The 27,876-nt window shown below is 38.5% G+C and overlaps 2 protein-coding genes across 4 annotated transcripts; one reads left to right on the top strand and one right to left on the bottom strand.

Moving 5' to 3' along the window:
- Positions 1-4,586: 4,586 nt before the first annotated feature.
- On the bottom strand, positions 4,587-16,754 carry fam78ab (family with sequence similarity 78 member Ab). 3 transcript variants are annotated; one of them, XM_032569999.1, is made up of 4 exons: positions 16,585-16,754; positions 15,156-15,459; positions 8,821-9,311; positions 4,587-4,713 (listed from the first exon to the last, which is right to left on the bottom strand). In XM_032569999.1, exons 2-4 carry the CDS (start codon positions 15,416-15,418, stop codon positions 4,610-4,612), a joined length of 858 nt encoding a protein of 285 aa, XP_032425890.1. In that variant the 5' UTR covers positions 15,419-15,459; positions 16,585-16,754; the 3' UTR covers positions 4,587-4,609. The 3 variants fall into 3 exon arrangements, with proteins under 3 accessions (XP_032425890.1, XP_032425888.1, XP_032425889.1); XM_032569997.1 differs by having other exon boundaries at positions 15,156-16,754; XM_032569998.1 differs by lacking the exon at positions 4,587-4,713 and having other exon boundaries at positions 4,787-9,311; positions 15,156-16,754.
- Positions 16,755-18,403: 1,649 nt separating this feature from the next.
- Positions 18,404-25,178, top strand: LOC116724358 (inactive phospholipid phosphatase 7-like). The gene is made up of 3 exons (XM_032570000.1): positions 18,404-18,570; positions 18,693-19,426; positions 23,919-25,178. The coding sequence occupies exons 2-3, from the start codon at positions 18,946-18,948 to the stop codon at positions 24,305-24,307; spliced, it is 870 nt and encodes a 289-aa protein (XP_032425891.1). The 5' UTR covers positions 18,404-18,570; positions 18,693-18,945; the 3' UTR covers positions 24,308-25,178.
- The last annotated feature ends 2,698 nt before the right edge of the window (positions 25,179-27,876 follow it).

A 27,876-nucleotide genomic window follows, 5' to 3' on the forward strand; every position in this document is an offset into this window, starting at 1 on the left:
GTTCATTTCCTGCATCTGTCTTTGTTATCCATAACATTGTGTAACTTTTAAGATAAAAGTGCAAGTTACCGTTAAGTTGAAGGACCCTTTGGCTTTATTTCATTACTGGGAGTTAAAGTTTTCAAACTCACGCAAATTAATTATGAACTAGAGTCAGACGAGAGTTTAACTCTCACACAAGGCTGAGTTTATAATTGCACCAAGTATCTTGATGCTTTCCCCTCAGGAGCTGCTTGTGATGTCTGAGTTTATTACTAAAAGCCTTGGCAGCGTGTGGGAGGTGTGGGCTCCAACTCCATCACCTGCTGTAATTACGCTGATGGCAGCCAAAGGTTGCCTCCGAGTCGTCCTGCCTCGGCTTGTGGGATGTTCATCGCTTAATAGCTATCATTAATTTAAATGGAATATCACATTATGCTGTGTACGCTAATCAACCATTGTCCTACCTCGAGCCTCGGCCTGACGGTCCAGATGTACGTGTCGCTCAAACGTCATCCTCTTACATAACCGCGGGGACTGCGGCGGGAATGGCTGGCTCGGAGCTTAAGAGTGATTTATCTGCTTTGTCGCGGCGTTTCATTTCAATAAATGTTACATTACATTGTCTGGATGGCATCTACGAGCGCGGAACAGCGTCGCGGCCTTCGAGGGTATTAAAAAGTTTCAAATTTGACTCGCAGAGGACAGCCCCAGGGTTTGATCTCACTAATAAAACGCCGTTCTATCATATTGCAAAGCTGTCTGGAAATGCAGCCTTGGGACTCCTGTTTCGATTAGGAGACTCATGGCAACCTTCTATCAGTTTAATAAAAACTTTATAGATTTATTTGTGCTTTGGCCATTATTCTGGGATAAATACTAAAACGTGGATAATCTAAATGTATCATAAACCTTTAGACCCTGGGGCTCACATCCGCCGTGACATCCAATTAATCATGGAGGGATTTGATCTCCACCTGTTCATGATGCCCTCCACTAAAAACTCAGAGTGTTTTTAGTAACACATAAGGAGGATGCCAGTATACCCCTTACTGTACCAGGGGTCACAAACTCCAGTCCTCGAGGGCCACAGTCCTGCAACTTTTAGATGAGCCTCTGCTGCACCACACCTGAACAGAATAATTAGGTCATTAGCAAGGCTCTGGAGAACTGATCTACACAAGGAGGAGGTAATTAAACCACTTCATTCCAGTGTTTTGTACCTGTGGCACATCTAAAAACTGCAGGACAGCGGCCCCCGAGGACTGGAGTTTGAGACCCCTGCAACTGTTTCTCCCTTTACTTGCAGTGCCTTGTAAAACTATTCACATACTTCACCAAATCAAATCTGACAAACTTAATCAAGTTAAACTTTTATTCAAATAAATGATGACTTTAGACAAAACAGTTTTTAAAAAAATCTTCTTACCTATAGGAATGTTATGATGAGGAAATCCAGTCTCCAAATTTCCTCATCATCAAATAGCTCAACCTTTTGTTTCATCAAATGACAATCATCCAAAGACTTCACTCCTAAAACTTGGTCTAAAGCACAGCCAGGTGCCCTCTGTCAAACTCCCAGCAGACTGTCTTGTCCTTTAAATCAGGCTGAATAAGATTCATCTGCTACGATTTTACTCTTACACTGGGGTCATTCTCAAGTTGATTACCTGTCCGACTAACATCCTTCATTCCTCATGATTGACTTGAGCATGATCAGATTCCAACTCACTTTACGTTGTAGAAGGCATTAAATTTGGCCTATTTATTTATTTACTTTTACAGAAAATCAAAATCAGATTTCTTTCTTTCTTTACTTTGAATGAAATTTATAAAACTGTTTAAATATTTATGCCTTTGTCAGCGCTGGGCTCAGTTTGCGAGTTACTAACAACTAAGTTTAGAATTTACACCAGCGTGAAACAAAAACACAGCATGAAAATTCAACGTCCCAAAATGGATTGTCTTCCTTTGCTTAACAGGTGATGTCACACAGAGGAATCAAGCTTTCCTGGCATTTGTACAATTTAGTTAAATAGATACTTTGGTTATTATTTGCAGGAACAAATAGGGACAGGTGGGGGTTTGCAGGGAGCTGCAGCCGCGATGTAAATATAGTCGTGAATGTGCAGTTCAGGAATGTGACCAGGATAGCAGAGACCGCATGCTTGGAGCTGACTGGGGTCAAGTAAACTTTCCATGCAAAGGAGTGTCGATACTCACCTCTGGCTTTTTCATTCATCAAAAGACTTTGAACTCGTCACAAAAAAAAATCCAGAAATCCCTGTGAAAACATGCAAAAAGCTAATTAAGGAACAATGCTATTCCAATAATATATGGACAAAAAGATGTTTGTTTTTAGATTGATGATTCTTTTATATTGTTTAATTATCTTTTGAGATAATTTCTTGGCAAAGAAATTACAAGTCCCCGAGTGACCCACACTTTATACTTCAAGTAAAAATTTATTTAGCACACAGGAAAGATGAAGTCTACTTATTTTGCATCTTCCTTCTTTTTTTCTTATTATTTCAACTAAGAACTTATTTTTAATTGGATACAAATAATTTTATGTCAGTCTCAGCAGAAGCAGGGAGTTTATATTTTCTGATGACTTCTTTTATAATCCAATCTGAAGGGAAGATTAACAGAGCACGCAGAGAACATCTATGCAGAAATTCAGTTTCAGCAGAAGCAGCAATTTGGCAGATTTAAGCCAACACTGTGTCGAGTCTATTTGGTCCTTTTCAGAATTGGTATTAATTTAATTCTTACAAAGTTGTATCAACAAAAAAAATGAGTAGGTTTAACTGTTTGAAATATTAAAATGAAATAACCAATTCTGAAAAAGACCAAACAGATTCAGCACAGTGTTGATTTAACTCTGCCAGAGCTTCATGTTTTATTTCTCTATTTCAAAAATCCTGATCATTATCTCAATAAAAGCTCTTCTTTGAGAAACACACAGTAGTCGCCTTATGTTGCAATTTCCTCACTACCGTGTGACCCAAAGCGCTGTGGTCTAGTCTAAGCCAATCGGCATTTTGTAAGTTCTTGCTTCCATGTCAAATGACAATTATTCCACGGCTGAAAATAATCTTGCACATGTGCAGTTTTCATTTTCACTAGCTACAGTCTCTTCTAATGTTTTACAAAACTAAGTAAAGTTATTTTATGACACATTTCTAAATGGCAGGCATACATTGAAAATGTCAACACACAAAAACTAATATTCCATGGAAACACTAATTACACACCATGATTTAGCAGCTTGTATAACACCTTGAAGTAGTTATTTCCTGTGTAATATTATCTACTGCCTGCATAGTTGTTGAGTAACTTAGGCCCACTGTTCTTTATAGCTTGATTCAATTCAGTGAGATTTGCCAGCATTTGTTCCTGCATAACTCACATCAGGACACACTACAGTATTTCTGTCAGGATGAGATCTACACTTTGACTTGAACATGATATTGTACTTTCCCGCCAGGCACTTTTACTTTGGTTTTATTCATCAGAGTTATAGAAGTTATAATCAGGTGCAACTTTGCATAAACTAAGGCATGCTTCCATTATCTTCCATTAAAGGAAAAGGTATTTACTGCTGACCTCTTAAGCCATAGTTTTTATATGATTTTTCTAATTGTCTCAACCTTCACTGGTTACCACTGCAGAACCATGCTGGCTAGCAAGCCTTCTCAGATAGATGAGGAGTAATAATTGTTTTTCCAAGATTGTTGCTAATATTATTATTCCACTTTGATATTGTGTAATACAAACAAAGCCTAATGAGGCAGTTTTCCTTCAGATGTGTACAAGCTAAAAATAAGCTTTCTTTTCCCATTAGCATAGCATCTTCCATAAAAGCATTTATGGAAGATGCAAATATCAAACATCTTCATTCTTGCTCTATCACCTGCACACCTGTACGTATGGCTCTCCTATACTTTGCCACTCTTCCTTCCCTTATTGTTTTCTACCATTATGTCATAATCATGTAATAATAATGTAATAATTTAAGTGATACCAAAAAGTAGAGATATGATGAAATATTCACATCTCAGATTAAAATAAAGAAAGCACAATATTTTCTGTTTTGTATATTTTATTCTTTCATGAAAAAATCTTTCATTCATATATATATATATATATATATATATGGGCTTTGTATCCCTGGTGTTGTGCAGTTTCACAGTTTTAAACAATTGCCAGAACCAACCCATTTTCAAGTATTGGTACACAAAAAAGAACACATTCTGCCCAAAATACTCCAGTGGTGCACTGTGCTTCCAAGAAATCAAACTCATTTTCTTTAGTCATCTTGTGTGCTACATTTGAGAGGGTTACCTTTAAAATGATGAACTGAATTTACTGAAATAATGAGAGAGCCGGACGGCCTATGGAAAGTGGATTTGTCTCAAAATAAAAACAAAAACAAAAGCCAGGAAGTGAGGCGAGGGATTCCTGAGTGGCTCAGGGGAGAGCAGATACCTTCTTCACGAAGGAAAGGTAGCTGCCCTCAGAAGAACTGTGAAGGTGTGAGTTTAGGAGAGGAGATGTCCATCTACTTGGCACACAATCTCACAGACACGATTCAATCCACAGTGTTTCTCTGGGAATATAAAAACGTTTATTCAAACCAAGCGGTCACTTCAGGTGCCAGGAGGTTCATGAGGGCATCAGCGTCACACTGCATAGTTTTGGCTCTTGTCCAACATTGGCACATCTCACCATCTGAACAACAAAATTAAAGACCATCAACAAAACAACCCTTCTGCTAAGTCTGGAAGCTTTGTTTTTCTCTGGCTTTTTTTTTTAAGGAAGCACATGTAGCATTGCTGACATTTTTCATTGGTGTGAACACAGCTTACACATTATGATCATGCATGACAGGTTGAGATAAAGAGAAGACACTTAGTGCCCGTTAGCTTCAATCCAACATATAAACACTGATGATTATGGACAAACACACACTCAGTGACCTCTTAAATTCCATTTTTTATTCTTCTTCTTATTATTATTAAAATTCAAATATTAAAACAAACTAAAAATACAAGCTGCACATCTGCACATCACTCCCTAAATATTAGTAGTGAGCAGGTGTGTTGTGCTTATGGCTCTGTTCGCTCGTGCCTGTCGTCGCATGATCCACGTGCCGCCCCCCTCTAAACGAGTACACACTGCCAATGTGACACCGCAGTGACAATCAGATACCGGCCTGCTCCCTTCCCCTCGGGGGGAGGCTGTATGCTGGTGTGGGCTCGCTCAACCCCTGCTTTATGACAAGGACATAACCTCAGCTGTACTTTTGTGTGTGTGTGTGTAGGTGTGCGGGCGTGTGTTTGTATGTGGAGGAGAGAAAATGGCAGCAGACAAGTGGAGTATTTACGCTACGTAATGTCCGGCTGGGATCTTGGAACAAAGTCTGTGAAATAGAGTCCTCATGCAGCGGGGTGATGGGATAAAATTAGAAAAAAAAAAATAATAATAATCTTTTCATAATGTTTGGCTCGCATCCAGGTTGCTTTCAAAAATATGTCTGCGTCGTTTTTATGAGAGGATTGAGTTTGTCTTCACCTTTGCATTCAGTCCTCTCACTGTGACAGCCCTTTACTGTTATTATTTGGCCTCCTTAAGCCTGAGCCGTGACTCGAGCTAGTCCAGCTCAGCTCTGTTGGGCCCAAAGAGGGCTTCAGAAAGTGTGTCACTGCATATCTAAATGTGACAGCCGTCCCGCAGTAGCCTGAGCCTCCCTTTTCTTTCACCCGTGACTCAGCCTGGGACTGTGGCCGTCTCATGCCAAGCATGGGTGTCAGCCGTGCTTGAAATTAGAAAGTATTTAAGGGATAGTTCATGATCTTTAGAAGTCAAGTCTGGTTAAAAAGTTATCAGCGGACAACGTCTCATCCACAGCAGATAACTGTCTTGGTGTCTTCGTTTACTTTAGTCTGTCCTGAAGGATAAATCAAATGGACAGTTCAAGACAGGCCAAAACTAAAGCAGACTTTTACAGTTTTAAAACAGCTCTAATCATTAAATAGTCATAGTGATTTACTGTACGTCAACAGTAGTTCACGAACCTTTAAGTCATTGTCACATTTACACAATGTGGTTATTTAAAACAAAATAAAAAAATTATGAATATTTACACAGAAAATGGAGATAGGAGGCAGTGCACCACCAATTAGTTTCCTTTGTGAAACACATGCTAAGAAAGAAGTAAAGCCCTTCCCGTCAGAATAACCACCAAGAAGAAAAGTAAGGCAGCGCAAAAAATAAAAAAGCGTTCATTCAAGCTGCTACAATATTTGCTTGAGAGAAACTTTGACTTCAAATACTTCTGCATTCTCCATTCAGAGTACAGGAAGACCACTGGTAGTGCAACACCTATGTACATTTTCTGAGTAAATAATCATCAGCTTCTTTTTTTAAATAAAGGCTTGTTGTAAACATGCTAGCTTAATGGTTTATAAAAACTCCATTTGAATAAACCTCTATGGCGTTTTTGAGATAGGAGTTGTTTTAAGATGGTACACGTCTGCTGTTGTCTCGAACCTTTGTCCCTCTTAGCTCTTAGTGTTAGCCTTAGAGAAAAACTCATCTGGATTTATACTGAACCAAAACAGCAAGAGTGTTATCTACTGCAGGGAAGACATTACAGAACCTCACTTTAAAAATTCTGAACTTTGCCTTTCCACGACTTTAAATCCACAGATGGATTTGATCTGTCAATTTTGTCATGTTGTTTGACTTCTAGCGCATTTGCTGCAGAGCCTTCAGAGATTATTCTCCAACAGTGTTAACCCACTTCTGTAGTCAGGAGAACAATTTCAATTGGTTTTCAGAAATGTTCATTCATCTAAAAAAAAAAAAAAATACTTTTTATTTTTTTATATCCACTTTATCCTGTTTTGGGTCACGGGGTGGGTGGGTGAAGCCTCTCCCAGCTGTCGTCAGGATATACTAGCTTTAGTCCAGCCTCAAGATAAAAGAAGCTATGCTTCTATTTTTGCATGTTATGCAAATGAGATAAAATGGCTTAACTGTTAAGCTTCAAAGGCAGTGGCAGTCGCACTTTTATTATTGTTTTTGGGCAATTCCTGGATGCCGCTTCAGATCTAGAATACTGATATGAGACAAATGCTGCACTTCTCATTCAATTTTCAGAAAGGTTTGCATTTAAATAAGAAGTTAAATATATAAACTGGTGAGCCTTATGTGTATTCAATTTGTCTGGTGGTATAAAAATTGAAAAATGAAAAAAAAAAAATTTCTGTCTCTGGAGGAAGAAAATTTCTGAAGTCAAATTCAGCTCTAATTTTGGTTTCCTCTCAAAGTTTTCTAGATAAATGAGCATTGGGTTGTTGAGCACTGATGTTTAGCTGACCGGAGCTCTTTATTCATGCATGTGTGCCTGCGTTAACTCTCGCTGGCGGTAAAATGAAGGGAGACAGGCCCGGCATGCAGCGAGAGCTACGACAGGCAGAGAAGAGAAGTGGGTCATCTATATGCCAGCCGAGCAGTCGGCATTAAATTCGCCCGCTTCCTGTTCTACTAGTCAGCCCCGACAGCGGAGAGAAAAAAAAAAAATGTGAGAAAGGGTGGGTGGAGGATACTGTTGTACATGAGGAGTTCCTTCAAAGACAGATTCTTGTTTTTAGTTACACATAAATAAAAACAAAACTGCTCTATGTCCTGTGTAGGCTACAGAGGTAGGAAGAAGCATGGAAGACAAAGCTAGATGAAAACAGACAAGGAGGAAGTAAAACAGAGGCCCTGAGATGGATTGATGCAGTCAATTCTACAACAGCCTATCAGCAGAATAAAGTGACAAAAATGAGGTCAACTGTGCTTTCACTAGATTTTTCTCCAGATGTTCTTAGTTTACTGTGCTAAGTACAACTGATGGCTTCACAGAGCATCTCGTTTGTTGCATAATGCACTTGAAACCCAACACACTGAGTTAGTTTGATTGTGTAACTGTTTTCCACTCATAACGCCGGGTGCTAGACATTGGATTCCTCTACACGTCAAAGATTCTATCTAAAAATGTTCTTTTGTGCTCTGGTTCCAGTCCTAAACCCACACATCCCAGCACCGAGCACCTGGAAGAATTGGGACGGCCGACTAAATAACTGCATTGCACTTCAGTTTAAGGCGAAAACGTTTGCAGTGGAAAGCGATGTAAACTTAAGGCAGCATGGATCGAAGATCTAGAATTCCTTAAAAATGACTAAAATCTAAGTCACTCATTGCATTTCGTCATGTAAATAACCAAACAACATAAAACACAAGTGAATGCACCCTCTTCCAGCCTATAAATAATAACAATAGTAAAAAAAAAAATACCACTTGTATTCGTACACGGCTTGTGCAGCATGTCTGCACACGCGATCATATCTTGCTTATCCTTACCCACGGTCTAATCAGCTGGCTCAGTTGGCCAGAGTGTAAAACTAAAAATGAAACACTGCTTCTGTTCATTTTTGCATTTCAGCACAGTGAGACCCGACTTATGTTTGAAGGTAGAATGGTTGCAGTGAATTGCAGTAAATTCCTTCCTCAAAAGGATCATCTGGTCCTTTTGTCTGCTGTGGTTTTTTTAACCTCTTTCTTTTGTTTGTCAGTGTTTATGTCTCTAACGTGGGGGACTGTAGAGGCAAAGAATTGGGGAGAAAAAAAACGATTAAAAACGGATTAAAGCACTGAGAGGTTGGTGAAAACGGAGAGCGAAACGTAAACAAAACATATAGTTAAGGGATGAAGTAGAGCAGGTATCAAAGGCCAGTCTGGTCAGAGGAGCAGATCAGTATTTAGGTGGGATGACCATCATGGGATCACCTTTCTTTGGCCGCCACATAAGCACCTGGGCGTCATTGGCGTTGGGCTTCACCATGGCATTGGGGGGGATGGGTTCATTCTTGCCCAGTATCTGAGGTTGTTCCTGGGCCACAGGCTCCTTTAAAACAGCCCTTTGACCCAGAGGCTTCTCTGGGTCCACCTGAATATGAAGCCTCATTCTCCAGCGGATTGTCCGGAGAACGACTGTCTCTGAGGTGGCTTGGTTGATGGCAACCAGCCACGTGGTAAAGCTCTGGTCGCGTTGGATGCTGCTGAGCAGAGGCACATTGCTGTCGCTGACCGGTACTCCCCAGGTAACACTGGGGTAAAAATTGTCATTCATGCTGACTGCAAACTTGCTGTCCTTCTTGGTGGGCCCTACCACGGTGCAGGTCTCTGTGGTGTTGCCATACCACGGGTAGTTGACGCCATCTGAGTCGCTGATTGCTTGGATCTTGCCATCACGCAGGTCTGGAAGCTCCCAACTTGACCTGGATGTTAGAAATGGAGACACAAATGAGGCTTTAAAAAGAAACTTAGCTTTTTTTCTTTTAAGTAATCAAGGATCAATGTATGGAAACTGTACTCTGGAAATGTTGAATTTATCTGCTCTCCGATTACAATGTTTGAAATTATGGAGGTCTTATTTTAAGTGCAAGGTGACACAACTATTTAGAAATCTGACAACAATCGGGCAGAAAAACATACATGTAAAAAACAATTTAAATGAAAACTATTTCCTTCAAAGAGATGTCGGTTGTTCATTTCGGCTGCCTCAACAGGTACTGGTCAGTTTGATTTGACCTTCACTATTTTGTGCTTTTGTAGTTTTGATTATATCATGCATGGTAGAAGTCTGGTATGAAAAGAAGCCATCAGTTCAAGAACATCAATAGATATTTTGTCAAATTGATGAAGGAGAACTGATCCAGCCAACTTCAGTCCATGATGGGAGAATGTGTAATGGCAAAGTTTCAACCTTTTAAGCTTGTTACAGCTGTTTCTCATAGAACATCCTGGATTTATAACTACTGGCAGCCTTTTACAAATCTCTGCAGAATACAAATTGAGACAAATGAATACAGTTAGTAAAGCTAACCATAGCATAGGGGCCTGAAAAATGAGCAAGGAGAGTAACTGCTTCACCATTTTTAAAAGAGGCAGAACAAGTTTATGTTTTATGCTGCATAATTTTTATTTACTCAAAAATCTGATCATCCCTTGAAGTCTGAGAAGTTAATAAAGCCTCAGTTAAACAACGGCAAGCTAAAAGTAACCCCTTGAAATTGCTACATTTTGTTCTGTATTGGTTCAGTTGAACTCACACTGTGTAGGAAAGTCAATTTTATTTATTTTTTTAAAGTTGCTTCATCTTAGCGTGAGCTGTCCAGACAGACAGTCATGCACAGGAGAAGTAAATGAATCTGACTGACTTTTTTAGGGTAAAAGACAGAGTCGCATCTCCCTCACTGAAAATCAGATAAGACACAGCAGAAAACCTTGCACGGCTTTGCAGTATTTAGACCTGGTCTGCAACAGCAATATGCAAACGCACGCAGGTGTCCTCCAAGTCTCTGTTGCAATGATGCTGCCATTTGTAGAAACTCTATTACAGTGACTATTTTCTATCTAATCCAAACTGTTAACGCTTTAATTTAGCTCATTAAATCAGCATTTGTCTGAGACAAAAGTGACAAAAACACCAAAACCAACAAACCTTTTGAAAAACGACCAATCTCTTAGTTATTAGTTATCCCGTGTTAACTCAAATCATTTTGACTGTTTTCAATCGGTTAAACACTGTTTAACGGCTACTACTTTCAAGGCAGGTAATTACTTCTTTTTAGCAAGAAACTAGGTCAGACACAATCTTAGCAGGCATGACAAAGTTTTAAGAAACATCAGCCTACAATCTCTTATCGATAAATCTCTGCCCATATCAGAACTTCTTGAGATCGGCCGCTTCATTTGACATCAACTTTGACAAGTGGCAGGAAGCCACATACTGAACGAATTCATAGGATTGTGCAGGTAAAGTTTTGATGCAGGGTAGCAGAATTTTCACAATGTGCAAAACAAACGTTCAGGTCATTTATGTTAACTACTCAAAGAAAATACAGCACAACTGATTGCTAAGCAGGCAGTGTGTAGATGCACAATCCAGCCCACTGACTGGTCTGCTGTTTGAGGACTGAGCCGAAGAGCCGTCTCCTGCAGCAGGTATTGATCCGAAAACTTTTGGCTGGGTCACCTTGGAACAGAATATATCTCGCCTTGGAAAAAATTAAAAAGGATCCGCAAAGCTTGGCTACTGTGGCAGAATCACAGGGAGAAATGTATCAACTGCACAGAGAGATGCTTTGTAGACTCGGCTTTTTAAAAATGATCTCATAATTTAAACATTGTGATTATTACGCTGTCAGTTGAAATGACAACAATGGAAACTTTATTTTGGTTTTGTTGGGGAGAGAACGGTATAAACCATGGTGGAGATACACTTTAACATACCAAAAAGTTGTTTGTGAAGCTTTTATGTGAATGTAAGAGGATGTGTGCCTTTCTTTCTTGCTTTCATTCTTTATTCTCAATTATTGACAAGTTCAAAAATGTTAATAGCAACAGTAAAAAAAAATAAATTAGTATGGCCATGACTTAAAGAAATGACCAAATCTGTGATTAAATGACACAAACTGCAAACCAAGTCACATTTTATGTCCAAGTCACATTTGATGTGTTTTCTTTGTTTTCGGCATTGACAGTAACTCATTTCAACCTTGTTATCTAACAACACAAGAAAGCCGATTCAAAGCCTGACAGCTTAATACTTCTGGTTTTCTTCCTACTGACTTAAAACTACAATACAGTAATGAAATATTTTGACACATACAGCAGGTGACAAAGAACATCTTAAGTGACTCAGTCCCTCTGTTCTGTCCAACATTGATTTTCTGTCTGCAGTGTGATAATAGATTACCTTTCGTTCCCTGATTTGGAGGATCAGCAGAATAGAGGCGAAGCAGTGCAATGAGCGGCCACACAACGTACTGCCTCTCTACCCTAAATTTACTTACATGCATTAAAGTGGAAGAATCTTTATTAAATAAATGCACCTTTTATTGCTGTGGCATGAACTCACACTGAATAATGGAGAAAACAAAAGCATGGGTGGCAAAATCAGTGGCATCCCTACAATTTCTATTACACAAACTATTAATCCAAGTTATTACAAAAGCATGTGGCGCAAAGCCGATTTTCTCTTAGCTACTCTTCAAAATGGGAAAGCCAAGAAACTGTGCTGTTTATTTAAAGTCTCTCGACTTTAATTTATCACGAAACATATATAAAAATTTACACACGCCTAAGTCGGAACAAGAAGTAAAACATTCAAGAGCGCTGTCTTCGACTCTTCTATTCAGATGCAGCATTTACTATACCCAGCATCAAAATATTTAAAGGAGACAGGAAGCACCAAGCAGTGAACACAGGTAAACCAGAGTCTGTATCTCTACCCACTCCGGAGCTGTCACTGCGAGTGTGGAAACCACCACCAGTGTCCACTTCCTGTTTGCTTGCCTTTCCGGACAGAAACTCAAGCTTGAAGATTTGTAAGCGGTGCATGTTTTATGATTGCTTCAAAACCACCCAGATTAAATGAATGAATTTGGAACATTGTGCATGATTTTAAGGACCTGACAGGTTTCCTTCATGGGAGACAAAACACATATCTACAACCACTACTAGACCTCTTTGCTGTTTCCTGTTACTTTGCATGTTGTCGATAAGTACAGATACCTACAAAGGTAAGGCAAAGTAAATGTGTCCAAGAGACAGAGTAGGCGAGTGTTTACATTAAGAAAACTGAGAAGCCTTTTTGTGTAAAGTCTGAGCTGTAAACAGCAATCTCTTTTTCTTTTCATTTCTACGTGCATGCAAGTATATGCCTGCCTCCTAACAGACGCACACGGGATGTCGAAACCAACCAAACCATACCTCGCAATATCCCAATGGTGCACATGGGAGTGATGAATGTGCACAGAATTCTGAGTGCACCGTCCAAACCCAACAGAGAAATTATCAATATTACCATCCTCAGCTGTTCTGTGCAATTACAGCATGCTGGGCCGTTATCACCACCAAAAGCAACTATGTAGTATGAGATTCGAGCAAGGAGAATTCATCTTCTACTGCATCTTGACGGTAACTTTTAAACTCCAGAAAATGGGTATGTGGGGTACTTTTGGGCTGTGGCATTTGCATTTACTAAAATAACTTATTTAGTATATTTTTCTCAAATATCTTCGCCTTCATATAGCGAGATGTAGGCATGACAAAACTTTTTTTACTAATACTGTGAAGGCTGGGCCTATGTATGCTTGAAGACCCTAAGGAGCACAATGAACTGGGTTAATGCACACATCACAGTTGTGGATGAAAACTGAGAAAGTCCAATATCTCCAGTGACGTTTATCTTATCAGCTTAAAAGCATTTATTGCTCACCATTGCCTGAATTTGCTTTTTCACGGCCTACCTTCATGTCCAACATCATCCAACACAAGTAACAATATTACAGTGGTCACAAAGTATTTGATTCCTCCAACCAACAACACCTACTGTATCCCTAAAAAGCTGTTTCTCCCTTACATACAATAAATCTTGAAAAGAAGCAGCTTAGTGGCACAAATGAGGCAATAAATACATTTATAAAAACCCCACAAAAATAGTTCTAGAAATACTTAACAGGTCCATGTTCATAATTTGTGCAGGGTGCCCATTGCAGGGAGAGACACGAAGGATAAACAACCATACATGCAAACACATATGGGCAATTTAGAGCAACCAATTAACTTAACAGTCCTGTTTTTTGATTGTGAAAGGAAGCTTGAGAATCAAGAGAGAACTTATGCATGACATGCGTAGTAAGAACATGCAAATTATTTATTTTAATAAATAATAAATAAAATAAAAACTATAAATAAAACTATTTTAGGTTTTTATTGACTGTGAGCCATAACCATCATATTTAACAGAAATAAACACTTGAAAAAATATATTTATTTATGTGTAATGACTCCACATTACACATAAGTTCCACTTTTTGAAATAAATTAAAGGAAATAAAGCTTTTGGTGACATTCTGACAGATGCACCTGCAGATTGGGTGAACAAATGAAGCTGAACTTTTAAAGGTTAATGTTTCCTTTTATCCATCTCTCCATCACACACTTGGGAGAATGCACCTTTACTGACACTGAAACAGGGGGCTTACGGGGAAAAGAAACATGTTGGGCCATACATGGGTGGGGGTGTCTGGCTCTAATCTTAGTGCTGCAGCACTCAGACATCCTCTTCTTTACAGATAAAGTATATTCTGATCAGCGTGTGGTCGCCCACAGTAAATAAGACGAGGACTGCATGTCTGACACACAGGAAACAGAAGAAAGGACAACACTAGTGCTAGCTGTCACTAGGATATGAAAGGTCACAGCAATTATTATTCATCTAAATACTCCCGTCTATGTAGCCATAGGCGAGAGCTGTTGCACATTTAGCTTTGAACATGTTAGTCTTTTTTTTTTTTTCAGACAATGCAAAAAACCCCACAGGTGTTCTTGTGTAACCCAGATGCTGCAAGAGTTTCACTTCTGAGTGACATTTCCTCTGCCACGTAATTTTAGCATTACTTGTTGCACGAAAACAGGAATTCAAACCTTCAGCCAATGAAATTAAGCAAAAAATAGAGAAGAAAAAAAGTCTCCCTGTTGGCAGCTGGCCTCTCACTCTTTCTGTCATTCCCTGCTCTCTGTGTTTTAAGACTGAACAATTATCTTTTAAATTCAAAGTACTTATAAAGATTTTTTGCTGAAAGGACCACTGCAATTTTAATTGTTTATACATAATTTAATCCGCCTGCTTATAATTTCCTTAAAATGTATTTAGTTATACTAGAATGAGACACAGTTCCAATTGGGTGATTTTCTGTTCTACTCAAACTTGGATAATGATATTAAAGTGCAAGTAGCACAGAAAATAAGTCAAAACGCTAAGTTCAATTTCTTATGATATTTTGCCATTTAAATAATAAATTTAATAGTAATTTTTATTATTATTATTATTAATACTATTGTATAAATATGTCATCTAAAAATATATCTAATTTTAAAAAGTAAATTTACATAGATGAATGATTTTATTAAAACTCTTCCGTTGAGTTCAATTTTATTTCATTTCATTTTACTTTGCTTTATTTTATTTTTACTTTATATTATTTTTACTATATTTTAACACCAGCACTCACTCGTCAAACATGCCAAAAGAGCCAGGCGCATATACTCACATCCCTTTGTCCCGGTAGGTATTGTAGAACATCATCTGGTTACACGCCTGGATCCACCCGATGGTCCACGTCTCTTTGGCCGCTACAGGCGGCACCAGGAGACGCGCATGAGCTCGGAAGTGCGGCGTCCGGTAGCGCAGAACCACGCTGGACGCCTCGTCGATGCTGGTGGGGTTGGAGTCGATGGACGTGTTCAGCTCCAGGACGATAACGCTGTCTCGGAAACTCTTGGGCTTACACTTGAGGCTCTGGATGCAGCCCATTGCACTGAATTGTAACACAGTCCACAAAAGCGCCCAAAGCTCTGGAGAAGGAGGTGGGGGAGAAGAAGAAAGACGCATGGAAACAGCAGGAAGAATCACCATAAGTTTGGACCTACACGCTCCTTTCTCCCTCCCCAACCCTCCAAAAAAAAAAAAAAAAAAAAAAAAGAAAAAGGATCTACAAAACCAAAACGCCTTTATATATCAACAGTGACAAAAATTGCCATGCGTTGATCCGATACTGTCACAGGAGAGGAAGGCGAGCCAATAGAAAAGCTTCACAGCCGCAGAGCGCATGCTTTCCGGTGCGAAAATGTGACTTCACTTGCAGAAGTTGGGCATCGCAACTTTTTCTGATGCATGCACTGATGGCCGCATACTACCAAGATACAAAACAACTACACGGAAAGGGGATCTAGAGATAGATTTGACAAGATCATTGAGAGGCTGGTGGCAATTCTGACCTAAATTATTAAAAGAACTACTAATGTTACATCTTGGAGTCAGATTTCCGTTTGTATAATTCATCAGAAGATAATCCGCAGGGAGACGACGACGTCCAGCCGGTGACATGAATCATGATCAAAGACCGCCGTCGTGGATCAGTTCTAAATGAAGTGACTGTCTGAAGCATATATAGGCTACAGTCCACATATTCTTAATTTAGAGTCCCAATTCCGCACGAAAATGTGACTTAACGAGTTAAGACAGCTGTATGTCGGATTAAGGGTTCGTGCAGTGTGAATGCAGGAGTTTTGTCTATTTATAGCCGATTAAAAAGAGAAAAAAAAACAGCATGCAAAACGAGGTCTACCTATAAAACAATAGAGTGTAATATATCCAGTGTCTTCAGCGGTGTAAAATTCCTGGAGCGTACAGGAGCGAGGCGTTGACTCGCACAGTTCTTCGGTCAGAGAGGTAATTCCGTTATCCCCCCTCCCGTTATTCTTCTCCACAGCGGCGGCTGCGGTAACCGTCCCGCCGAGAGAGGAGAGCCATCCCCGGCAGAGTTTAAGACTACATCGGCGACATCCAAAGGACACTGCAGGGTCAACGATTTGCCCCCTGTTCCATCGGTAACATAGGACTAGATTAAAAAAAACAAAAACAAAAAAACACTAAAGTCCGAAATAAATAAATGTAAAAAAAAAAAAAAAATGACAGACCTAATCCAAACAATTCATCTTGTCACATTGTTGAAGCCAGTGGGTCGCATGCTAGCATTTCGGGTTGTTATGCAGCTGTTGGAGTGAAATTCCTGAACGAGCTGTCAGATCTCTGTCACCGTCCCATCGTTACAACGGCAGGTTCACCCCGCTGCTCACAGAGCCGCCGGAGAAGCAGCTTTATAAGCATCTCCATGACGACACTTCCGCCTTGAGCAGTGAGCACGCTGGGAAATGTAGGCAGCATGAGAATCAACATAATTACTGCATAATAGACAGCTCTCTCTCTATTTTTTTTATTTATTTTTCGCTTTCAAGAAAAAAGTACCACATGACGTACCGCATAATGCAACTTTTTTTCTCCCCTTTTCACGTTACAATCCCACTAACTTTATTGTATTTGATTGAGGATTTTTAACAGAACAACATGAATAAAGGTGATGCGAAAGGGAAATGATTTTCTAAATCTTTTGGAAATAAGAATATAAAAAGTGCTGCATGCATTTGTATTCAGCCCTCCCGAGTCAATACTTTGTAAAACCACCTTTCTATACAATTACAGCTCCAATTGTCTTTTGGGGTATTTGCATAACCCCAACATAAACTGATACATTTGTCTGTTGTTCTAATGTTCTTACAAAATTTGATCAAAATCATTCCGCCTACAAATTGGGTTTCTTGTGGCTGTCTTTGAATACTGTTTTTCTTCTTGCGATAAAGAGTAATGTTACAAAATGAGAAACAGTTCACAGGGGATATGAATACTTCTGTAAGGAACTGTGACATAAAGCTGACGATTGTCTGTCATTGACCTCTGGGGATGGGTTAATCATAATTAAATGCACATCAATTTTAAAAACGTCAGCGTTATTAGCAAAATGTGACCCTATTTAAAATAATTCTGATAAGCCAAATTATTTTTTGTTCTAAGAAAATATCAGATATTGTGAAATGTTGGTGCACTTCATATTTTTGTAAAGTTTTCAGTTCTACTATTGTGATCGCTGAAATTGTAACTGGCCTATTTTGTCCAACCTTAGTTTCCAAAAGCATAATTTAAGTTCTAAACTTTATTTGCACTTATTTGTTAACATTTCCATTTTCTGTTTAATACTGTTATATATTCCTAACTTACTTAGTTACTGTCAAAAAACCTAGATCTAATAAACAATAAGTAGGACCTTAATGTACATAAATATGTCTCCTGAAGTGTTTTAAAATACCACACATTTATTGAATAAGGACCTAAATCACAAACTAATTAAAATTAATTGTTTTTAGAATGTAAAATAATGATGATGATGATGATAGTAATAGTAATTGTAATAATAATAATTTCAACTGTTATTCAACTAGTTCTTGATTACTTTGCTGCAGATCAGCAAGACATAATTAAAACTGTCACTGCCTTTTCAACCATTTCCTAACATTTGATTGGTTAAGCTGCCCATGTTGACCAACAACATCTAGTCACGCATTGTTTGCGATGGGTAGGGTTGTAAAGTAACATTGCAGAAATTATCAGAGAAATAGTGAAATAATTTAAAGAATATTTGGTTTGGAAAATAAAAATGTGTTTTAAGCGTGTTAAAGCTTGTATTTATGAAAAAAAATATGTATTTGTTCTATATTCCAATAATAATTTACTCTAGTTATTATTTAATAAAGGTGTTTTGTTTTTTTCTTATGAACTGTGGTGTTTGGAGATTCATAAGAAATGAGCCTATCAGCTTTGTTTTGTGGGGGGTTTTTTAAGTACCTTGGAGAACTCCGCTTTACGTCAGGGCGCACCACTTAATCTGAATAGTGGTTGTGCGTGAACTACGTCAAATCTGCGCAGCAGCACTAGATGCAGCACCAACACAGCTGCATTGTCTTCTTCCTTTCTTTGTGCTGTCTCGGGTTTTACTACATCCAGAATATGGCGACTCGCTCCCAGGATGTGAGAGGTGTGATGGATGCTGCGAGGAGGATCTGATGCCGGAGGTGAGACCACAGCGCTGCAGCTTGAGAGTTTCTTGCACATTTTACGCTGAGCTGTGCTGTATTGTTGTGTCTAACTGAAATGCTCGTGTTGATATTAAAATTGTTTTGTGCCCATGCTGTAGGTCGGGTTTCACGGGATTGGCTGGAAGCTGATGCCATTCAGTAGCTGCGCTCTGCCCGTCTGGGTGATATAAACAACATGGACATCGCGCATTCCCCACACACTAAATATAGCTATTAAGGCCACAGGAGGGGGAGGACTGGTGTTATTCCGAGACAGTGGGCCGTCGTGGTGAACTCAAACCCAGGTGGTTTACCTTCCGGGGATTTATCTTTTATTGGGCCCTCAGAAGGAAAACTCGATTCTGACCAAACATGCCCTCGGCGAACAACGTGAGATCCAGGGCTCGGGAGAGGAACAGCGTCCTGAGCAGACCCGAGTTCATGTCTCTCAATCATCAGCCCCTCCGTGGCGGCTCCGGGCCCCCGGAGAACCGCTGCGGTCCTAAACGCGCGCCTCAAACCAAGCACCAAGCGATCCAGAAGAGCGAAGAACCTACCGACGGCGGCAGCAAGGACAGAAGAGAGTCCACCAAGATGCCAGAGGAAGACTGCATGCAGCTCAACCCTTCCTTCAAAGGGATAGCAATGAATTCCCTCCTCGCCATTGACATCTGCCTGTCCAAACGAATGGGGGTGTGCGCTTCCACGTCGTCCTCCTGGGGAGGCTGCAGGTCCATGGTGGCCCTGCTAGCGCTCACGGGGCACGGCATCACGTGGATCATTGGCACTATCGTATGTCTGACACGGAGCAACACTCTGGCTGGTCAGGAGGTCCTGGTCAATCTGCTGCTGGGTAAATAAATACCACATCACATTCACCAAGTTGCAACACACCGGATTATTATTTGGGAGTAATTCTGATTCACATCCACTTTTTGCTGCTTTATTTCTTTGTCTCATGCATAAATTCTTATCAAATCTGATACATCAGCTAAAATGTTTTAAGCTAATAACCTTTAATTTAATACATAATAACACAATTATAAGTGTTATAATCAGAAATTTATCATTGTTTCACAAAAACAGAAACATGGGTAAAAGCAGCGATTAATGATACTGATTTTCCCACTGTGAGCAGAAAATTCTAAATTAAATGGCATTTTTAAATAACACAACAAAACAATTATTTTAATTATACGTCAGTTAAATCAAGGATCAGGATAGGATATATACAGTATTTATAGGCTCTATATTTTTTATATATTTTGATGAGAAGAAAGTATACAGTGTTTAGCAACACCAAAAGCTTCATGCTAAAGAAAAGCATTAAATAGCATGACGCTGCCACCACCATACTACACCATGGGAAAGGTGTGTCCAGGATGATGTGCAGTGTTACTTTTTTGTTCCATAGATTTTTCTGATGCAAGTTCAATTTTAAGTCTTATAATAAACACGTTTGCTCTGTTACAAGGCTTGTGGCAAACTGCAGTCAAAAATTCTAATGGATTTCTTTCAACAATGGGTTTGTTTTGCCCTTCTTCGACAAAGGCCAGCTTTGCGGATTGCACGTCTAATAGTGGGCATTAATTAATTAGTCATCATTCAACCTGAACTGTGGTACAAGGCAGCTCCTCCAGAGTTGCACGGTCCTCTTCACTGCCTAAGTGATTAATGCTGTTCTTGCCTGCTCAGGTTGGCCATGTTAAAGTAGATTTGCAGTTCCTGGCTCTTTTTATCTGAGTGATTGATGGAACACAGCTCTGTGTGATTCAAAGCTTCTGACATGCTGCTTGTGTGAGTCAGTCACATAAAAATTCCCATTAAAATGCATTAAAATTTGTTGTTGTAAAGTGACAACATGTGGAAAATGATTAGGGATACGAGTATTTTAGAAAGTCCATGCCTATGACATCCTCAAAATAATGCAAGCTCCAAAATAATGCAAGAACATCTTAAAAACATTCAACCGTAGGTAGAGCGAAATCTTGGAAAATCCCTTCTTTTTGTGTGGTTTTAATCCCAATGTGAAAGCCTGCTTGTGTAAAAGTTTTAACAATCTGTATAAAGTTTATCAATTTAATATTTGGAATATGTGAATCAAGAGAAATGTACTTGCACGATGAACAATAATTCTTGTATTTAGCAATTTAAAAATAATTTTATTGTCAAGAAGTTTGATAGTTTACTATCTTTTAGAAAGTACAATTTTATCTCAAACAAATTTTTACTTTGAAACTTTGGCTTTGCTTACTGCTATACATTACCAACTGCTTAGATGACTTTCAAAAATATTTTAGATTTTTTGCCAAGGACTCAAAACATAGCTCAGACAGAAACATGAATCCTGACATTCCTTAAAAAAAATTACATTTTAGAGTTATCAACATCATTCCCATATTCAATTTGTTTTGGAAACATAAGATGAACATCAAACTAAAAATGAGATATTTCCCAATTACAATAAGATATTTATCGTGATTCATATTTGATGCTAGGTTGTATGCGTAGCCTTAATCAAAAACTTTAATGGCTTAATTTTGATCCAGCAGAGCAGCACATACGCCTGAAACCTAAGCAGTGAAAAGCTTGTTTGCATTACTTAATTTTTTAGGTTGTGTCATGTTCAGACTCGTAAATAATTTTGCTCTGTTAAATGTCCAATTTTTTTTAGCCTGCACCAAAAACAAAGCTTGATCTTTTCAGAATCATTCAGACATCTGTGTGTTTGTAGTCACATGTATGCAGTCAAATGCCCAGTCTCAGCACAAAATACAGATTAATCACATTGAAAGTATTACAAATCTACTCACTAAGGCCATGCTGGAACTGATTGGAAGCCAACAAATCTCTGGATTTGGGACACTGTTGCATTGTGTTTGGGGTATTATTTGAGCTCCAGTGCTTGTTCATTATTTGTTTTTGGGTTTTTTTGTTCAGGAGAAAATCCACAAGCAGAAGCGACAGCTGTCTGCTTGTCTGATGTCACAGTAATATATATATATATATATATATATATATATATATATATACAGTACAGACCAAAAGTTTGGACACACCTTCTCATTGAATTCAATGAGAAAGTGTGTCCAAACTTTTGGTCTGTACTGTATATATCAGTTGAATTTGATATGATACACTTTTTTTAAAGTTGTGTTGTTTTGAAACTATCACTTCAAGATTTTAATATCTGAATCTTGAAATTGAATATTTGAATATTTAGATATATAAACCTCCTGAAACCACATTTTGAATGCCTTGCAGAATCATTCATATTTATAAAACTTCTATCACCTTTGGACCCTTCACAACTGAAATTGCAATTGCATTTTATTGGAATTTTATGTGATGGACCAACACGAAGTAGTGCTTAATAGTGCAGTGGGAGGAACTTACCCACCCACCTCTTTAGTCTGTAAAACCACCTTACATTCCAGCTGGAAATGTTTGGGGCCATACCAGCTGTCTTTCAGAGAGTGAATTTGTTTGCCCTTTTCTTTTTGCTAAATTGCACAAACTAATCTGGATAGGATGAAGAGGACCTCTGAATATCAAGTCTTGCCACAGATTCTCTTAGGGCTAGACAACTAACAATATATGTCGTAATAGACACATGATCAATATTTATAGATAATATGTTTGATAGAATATTCAATAATTTCACTTAACTCCAGTCCAAAGCCACGCAGCATTCTGGGGGATGTAAGCAGAGGAAAGACTTTAGCTGTTCAAAGTCTCACAGCCAGCTTAGCAAGGTTTGTGGCATTAGCTAACTCACTCACTCTTTGGTTACCTAGCAATAACCTGTTGAGTAACATGTGCAGCAACAGTTTAAGCTTCCCCCACTGTGCCTCATTACTGCTTAAAAATAAACAACAGCGGCGTGGAGTGAAAATTGTGGATGAAACAGGAAAGGTCATGCCGCCAGTTTGGCACTATGTCAGATATCTAAAACAAACAAACAAAAAAAACAACTAATCAGTTATTATCAACATCGACTGATATGAGACACTTATATTGTGGTACATTTTTCAACCAAACCATCCAGCCTTATTCAGTTTTGGATTAAGGACTGTACTTTGACTGGGCCATTCTAACAAATGAATATGTTTTGATTTAAACCATTTCCTTGGTAACTCTGGCTGCATACGTTCAGTGTCTTGGCTGGAATAAATAGCATTATGAGAACGCTGAATCAGGGCACCAAAACCAGTTTGTCCAGCAGTTGATTTTAAGTGTGTGACGATGGCAGACTTGAAGTTGGAGATAGCAAAGGGGACATGGATATTTCTGGGACTGTCGCTGAGTTATAAAAAGACTCTACAAATCTCTGCCATGCGAGCTTGGAGCAAATGTTGCTTGGTATTATTGTATGCCACACTGGTTATTCTTAGTCACCAAGATATCTGTTTACACATTTATTCCAGTTGTTTTCAGACTCAGCAGGATTGCGAGACCTTACAATAATGAAACAAGTACATGCAGGTTCATAGCCTATAAAAATCAGTATTTCACTTGCAGTTATTATCAGCAGGTGTAAAGCAGGACATTGTACAGTTTATCACAACCTATGTGACAGTCAGATTACTGCTTGCATGCTTGAACAAATACATTGATTGATAGTTTGAAATATTCCAAGAAATGAGAGAACTGCTAAGTGACATTAACCTCAACTGAAAAACAAGGGAATTAAAAACTTTAAACACTGATAAAATACACATAGACAAGGGTTACAACTGACTGCATGTCATCTGTTTTAACCAAAAATATTTGGTAAACTATATCATAATTCTGAATAAATCTGGCCAGGATTAAGAGTGAATGCATACTCATGACTACAACAAGGCAAGGTGGGGGGAGTGTAATGATATGGCTCTGCATTAGCATGAAAACATAATGGGTGGAGGGGTTAGATGTATTAGCATCCTCATATATATGAATACATCAAACCACTACCTCAGGGTTGTTCCTGGTCAATCAGTACCAAATGCTTGTCAGAGGAAGATTCACTATTTAGTTTTAAAATGGTGCGAACACAATTTTAGGTGTGAATTATTTCACGTCATTTATTAAACTGTTTTGTTGCCTGTTGTTATTTTCAGCAAATCTGTGTTTTTACTATTTCTAATACAGTATATATTTCCACTTTTTTGTAATTAACATTGCATATTGCATATCACAAATCCTTTGCAAGAAAAGCTAAAAGGAAAAGTCAGATCTACTGTCTATGTCGTGGATATAAACTAATGACTCCCTTGGTGGGAACATTTATGCTGTGAAACTCTTTGAACATTTTATGCACAGCATTAAGATTTAGATTCTTACACTCTGATTTGTTCTTATAGCCCTCATCCTTGATGTCATGACGGTGGCTGGAGTCCAGAGACTGGTGAAGCGCAGAGGACCATGGGAGATGACGCCAGGCTTCTTGGATTGCGTCGCCATGGATGTGTACTCTTTCCCTGCTGCTCATGCCAGTCGGGCCGCCATGGTCTCCAAATTCCTGCTGTCTCACCTGGTCCTGGCCGTGCCGCTGCGCATCCTGTTGGTGCTGTGGGCCTTCCTGGTGGGCATTTCTCGAGTGCTCCTGGGTAAACACCACCTAACTGACATGGTGTGTGGCTTTGCTCTGGGCATGTTTCACTTTAGTCTGATGGAGACGGTGTGGCTGTCCTCAAACACCTGTCAGACTATTATATCCATAAGTACACTCAGCTGGAGCCCTTTTTATTGAGCTTTGCTCGGCTTAAATGATCTTGCAACTAATATTTCAACTGTGCAATACTGCAGACTTTGATCTTTGGTCTCAAGGAGCTATTTATGCAGCAGGGAGGTTTTTCTAAGCTGTGACCACTGAAAGCTGATATTTGGATGCAGACGCTGACTTGCATGCAATAAGCAAAAAAAAAAGTCCCATGGGCCCCTGGGCCCTTCAGAATCTTCATACAACTTAATAAATTCTAGATTTCATCTTTAATCTCCAGTTTTAACAAACACTGAAGACAAAAAAAAATCTGAAAAATGTTATCCTGTTTTCATCAGTAATTTAACCTGTAATTTCTCTTCTGGCTCTTGGTTGTATCATGCCTCCATTCGGTTTTGCTATGTCTCATTCTTCCTCTTCCTTTGATTTTTTTTTAACTGACACCATAATGAACAGTGTAGGGAGTTGGTTGTAGAACATATCCTACATTTCATTATTCTTATTTGGCACTGATGTAATATTTATATATTTTTAATGGATTTTTTGCACTTTTTATTGTTATGTTCCACTCTTTACCCTTTTTTATGCAGCTGATTTGAACCATTTATGGACAGATGCCAAGGAGAATTCAACATTTTTCATTGTTCTTTCAAAAATTAACCTTACAAATGATATTGGTTTGTCATTAAAGGCTCTCTGCCTCACTGAAAGGCTTCAGCATATGCGTGAATATGAAGTGTGTGTTTTTTTCTTTCTTACTTTTTGGTGGCACTTGTTTGATATTTGAAATGAACAATGTATAGTGTACATGAGTTAGCTTTGTACTGTGCAGAAATCTGTGTACAATGTTTACACTTTGTTGCTGCATCTCAAAAATAAATCCAGATATACAGTTGCAAAATATGTCTTTGGGTTTTATCAATTTTGTGGCACAAAATTTCCAATAACAAAAATTGGGTTTTTTTATGCAGAAATGATCGTGACTTGAGTTTCTTAAGGTTTACCAATCCTATCCAGGAATAAATATGATTAATGAGATGTTTACCTGAATTGTAGGGCTTCATTCGAATACATTCATTTGCTTCAAACATCACATGCACTTCAATGTATCACATGTGGTTCAACAGGGTCAGCAAAAAAAACCAAAAGAAAAAACAAGAAAGAAAAAAAGATGTGTCTTCATTGAAATTCTAAGTTACAGTACCTTCTCATTTCTTCTCAATTTGCAATGTATGTGCCGGAGAAACAAGCACATACATTTTTCTCTGTAGCTGTTTGAAGTTGTCCCGGAATTACTGCACATTAAACGTGAGATCTCTCTACCATGTGAAAAGTTGGACATGAGCAAAATTGTATTCATTCGTACCATTTCAATCTGTTGTTTCTTCATACCTCAATTATACTTGGGACCCAAATATTCACAAACTAAACAGGATCTGGGCAGTAAGCTGTATTATTTCACAATCACAAAAAAAGAAGCAGCACTAACGCAATGCTTTGTGGTCTTTAACACAGCTAAAATGAGGAACTGAAATTCCTTATTCTACTTCCTGAACCTTTACAGAAATTATTGCATTACAAAGTTGTCTGCAAAGTTGGTCTATTAACAAAAAAAAAAAGTCCAGTGTAAAATTGTTAGGTTTTGTTTTTGCAACATGATAAAAAGTGAAAAAGGTTCATATCCTGTTGAAAATGTTTGCAAGGTTCTATAGTTATGAGTCAAAAGAGACAGTGTTTCCTCGCATGTTTTACAGCAAAAAAACAACAAAAAACAAAACAACCTTTTTTGAAAAATCTTTTCAAAAAATAGTTGAGGGGATCCATCAGTGTACAGTGATGGATCAGTAGATCCATCAGTGTCCAACAACTGAGAACATTTCCTAGATAAACCAGAACAACAAACAGTTTCTTCCAAACTAAAAGAAAACATAAAAAGATAAGCAACTTGTAAACAATTTGTTAAAATTCAAATTTGCTCTAAAATGCCAGAATTTTTGCAGCTCTGTGTCAACAGAATGGTTTGTTTCTGAACGTGTGTAAGAGCTGTTGCTTCAAAATCAAGGCCTTTAGGCTTGCCTGGTGTACAACCAAAATATTGTGCCTCTGGACTATATCTGCCCTGTGCATGCAGTCAGTGTTCACAGACCCCACATGTCCCTCTGTTGTGTCTTTCTCCTAATTTTGAGCTGTGTTTCAGTTAGATTGAGGTAAGATCAGACTCAACAATCTTTAGGTGCCTCATACCTTTGAGCATATCACATCTGCAGCTCGTTATTATGGTTACTATTAAATTATTTTGCCATATTTTCGCAAGCCTTCGTGAGCATCCCCAATGATAACATCAGTCCTCAGTTATATATGATCCGTAAAAGTACAACAGTTTAATAAAAACTCCTTGTGTGTTTTACAAAAGCTGTTTGAATTTTAGATACCAGTACAGCTTCCAGATAAATTACAATTTTGCTGGTTGGAGGAGAGTGCCCTCTGGAGGACAGTGACAGTGGGAGTTGTTTTTGTGTCATAAAAATATTGTCAGTGCTGGCTGAAAAAAAAAAAAATCCAAAAATAATTAAAAAAATGATTTTGCCAAAGCTGTCTGAATGCAATGTTGTCAGACAGCTCTCTATTCCAGACTGCAGAAAATGAAAAAAATTAAATAAATAAGGAACCTATAACAAATGTAGAAAAAAAACTGCAGAAAAGCTCTGCCTTATGTGATGTCACCAAAGGAATGGATGCATGAAAACTTGTTTTTGGAAAGTTAGATTTAATCTGAATTAAACAAATTTAAAGCAAAATAGCAAAAACAAATAGAAAAACTCACCATGACATATATATACTGTATATACAGTATTTTAAAATAAAAGACAAGCGAAATCTATGAGTTTGATTTTACAGCAAAGTTTGGTCATTAAATTATTATACATTGTAAAGAAAATAATTATTGTTTGGTGCTTAATATAGCTAATCCACGACATGTGTAAAGGTATAGCCAACACTTTAATTTGGAATAGTTTCTGTTGAGCAGTTGGGAATTCAGCAGACAAAGCAGGGCCTTTTTTCCTCCCCCTTTTGACAGACACAGCAATAAAATTTACAATTCCGAGAGAGCAGAACAGACTTCTTGGCGCCTCTCGGCCAGGTCGGACGGAGATGGGCACGAAGTGGTTAGATAAAAACCAGACATCGGAGCTGTAAAGAAGGGGAGTTTCCGGGAGTTTCTAAGTTTCTAATTGGTCAAAGAACGGAACGCCTTGACTGCATATATTAAATAGGGAAACACCTCTTTCATTAAAAAGTACAGGTCAGCAAGCCAGAGAGAGAGGTTTTTTCCATCTTTTCCTCCACATTTTGGGCGCCTTTGTCTGTCTTTTGTGTTTCGTGTTGTCTGTTCTCTTGTCTGTATAAAATGTATATCTCTGTACCTCTGCAGCTTTGTTGTCGATTGCTTTGTATGAGATTAAACTCCGTGATCTGTGACGTCAACACGTTTTGTTGTTGTTTCGTTTTAACAGCACGCGGTTGCGGGTCGCTCATGGAGAACGCCGCTCGATCCCGGGCAAAAGGAAAAGAGGAAGGATCCAAAGGTTTTGTCCAAA

Source organism: Xiphophorus hellerii, chromosome 8, assembly GCF_003331165.1.
Source record: "Xiphophorus hellerii strain 12219 chromosome 8, Xiphophorus_hellerii-4.1, whole genome shotgun sequence".
In the NCBI taxonomy this organism is placed as follows: Eukaryota; Metazoa; Chordata; class Actinopteri; order Cyprinodontiformes; family Poeciliidae; genus Xiphophorus; species Xiphophorus hellerii.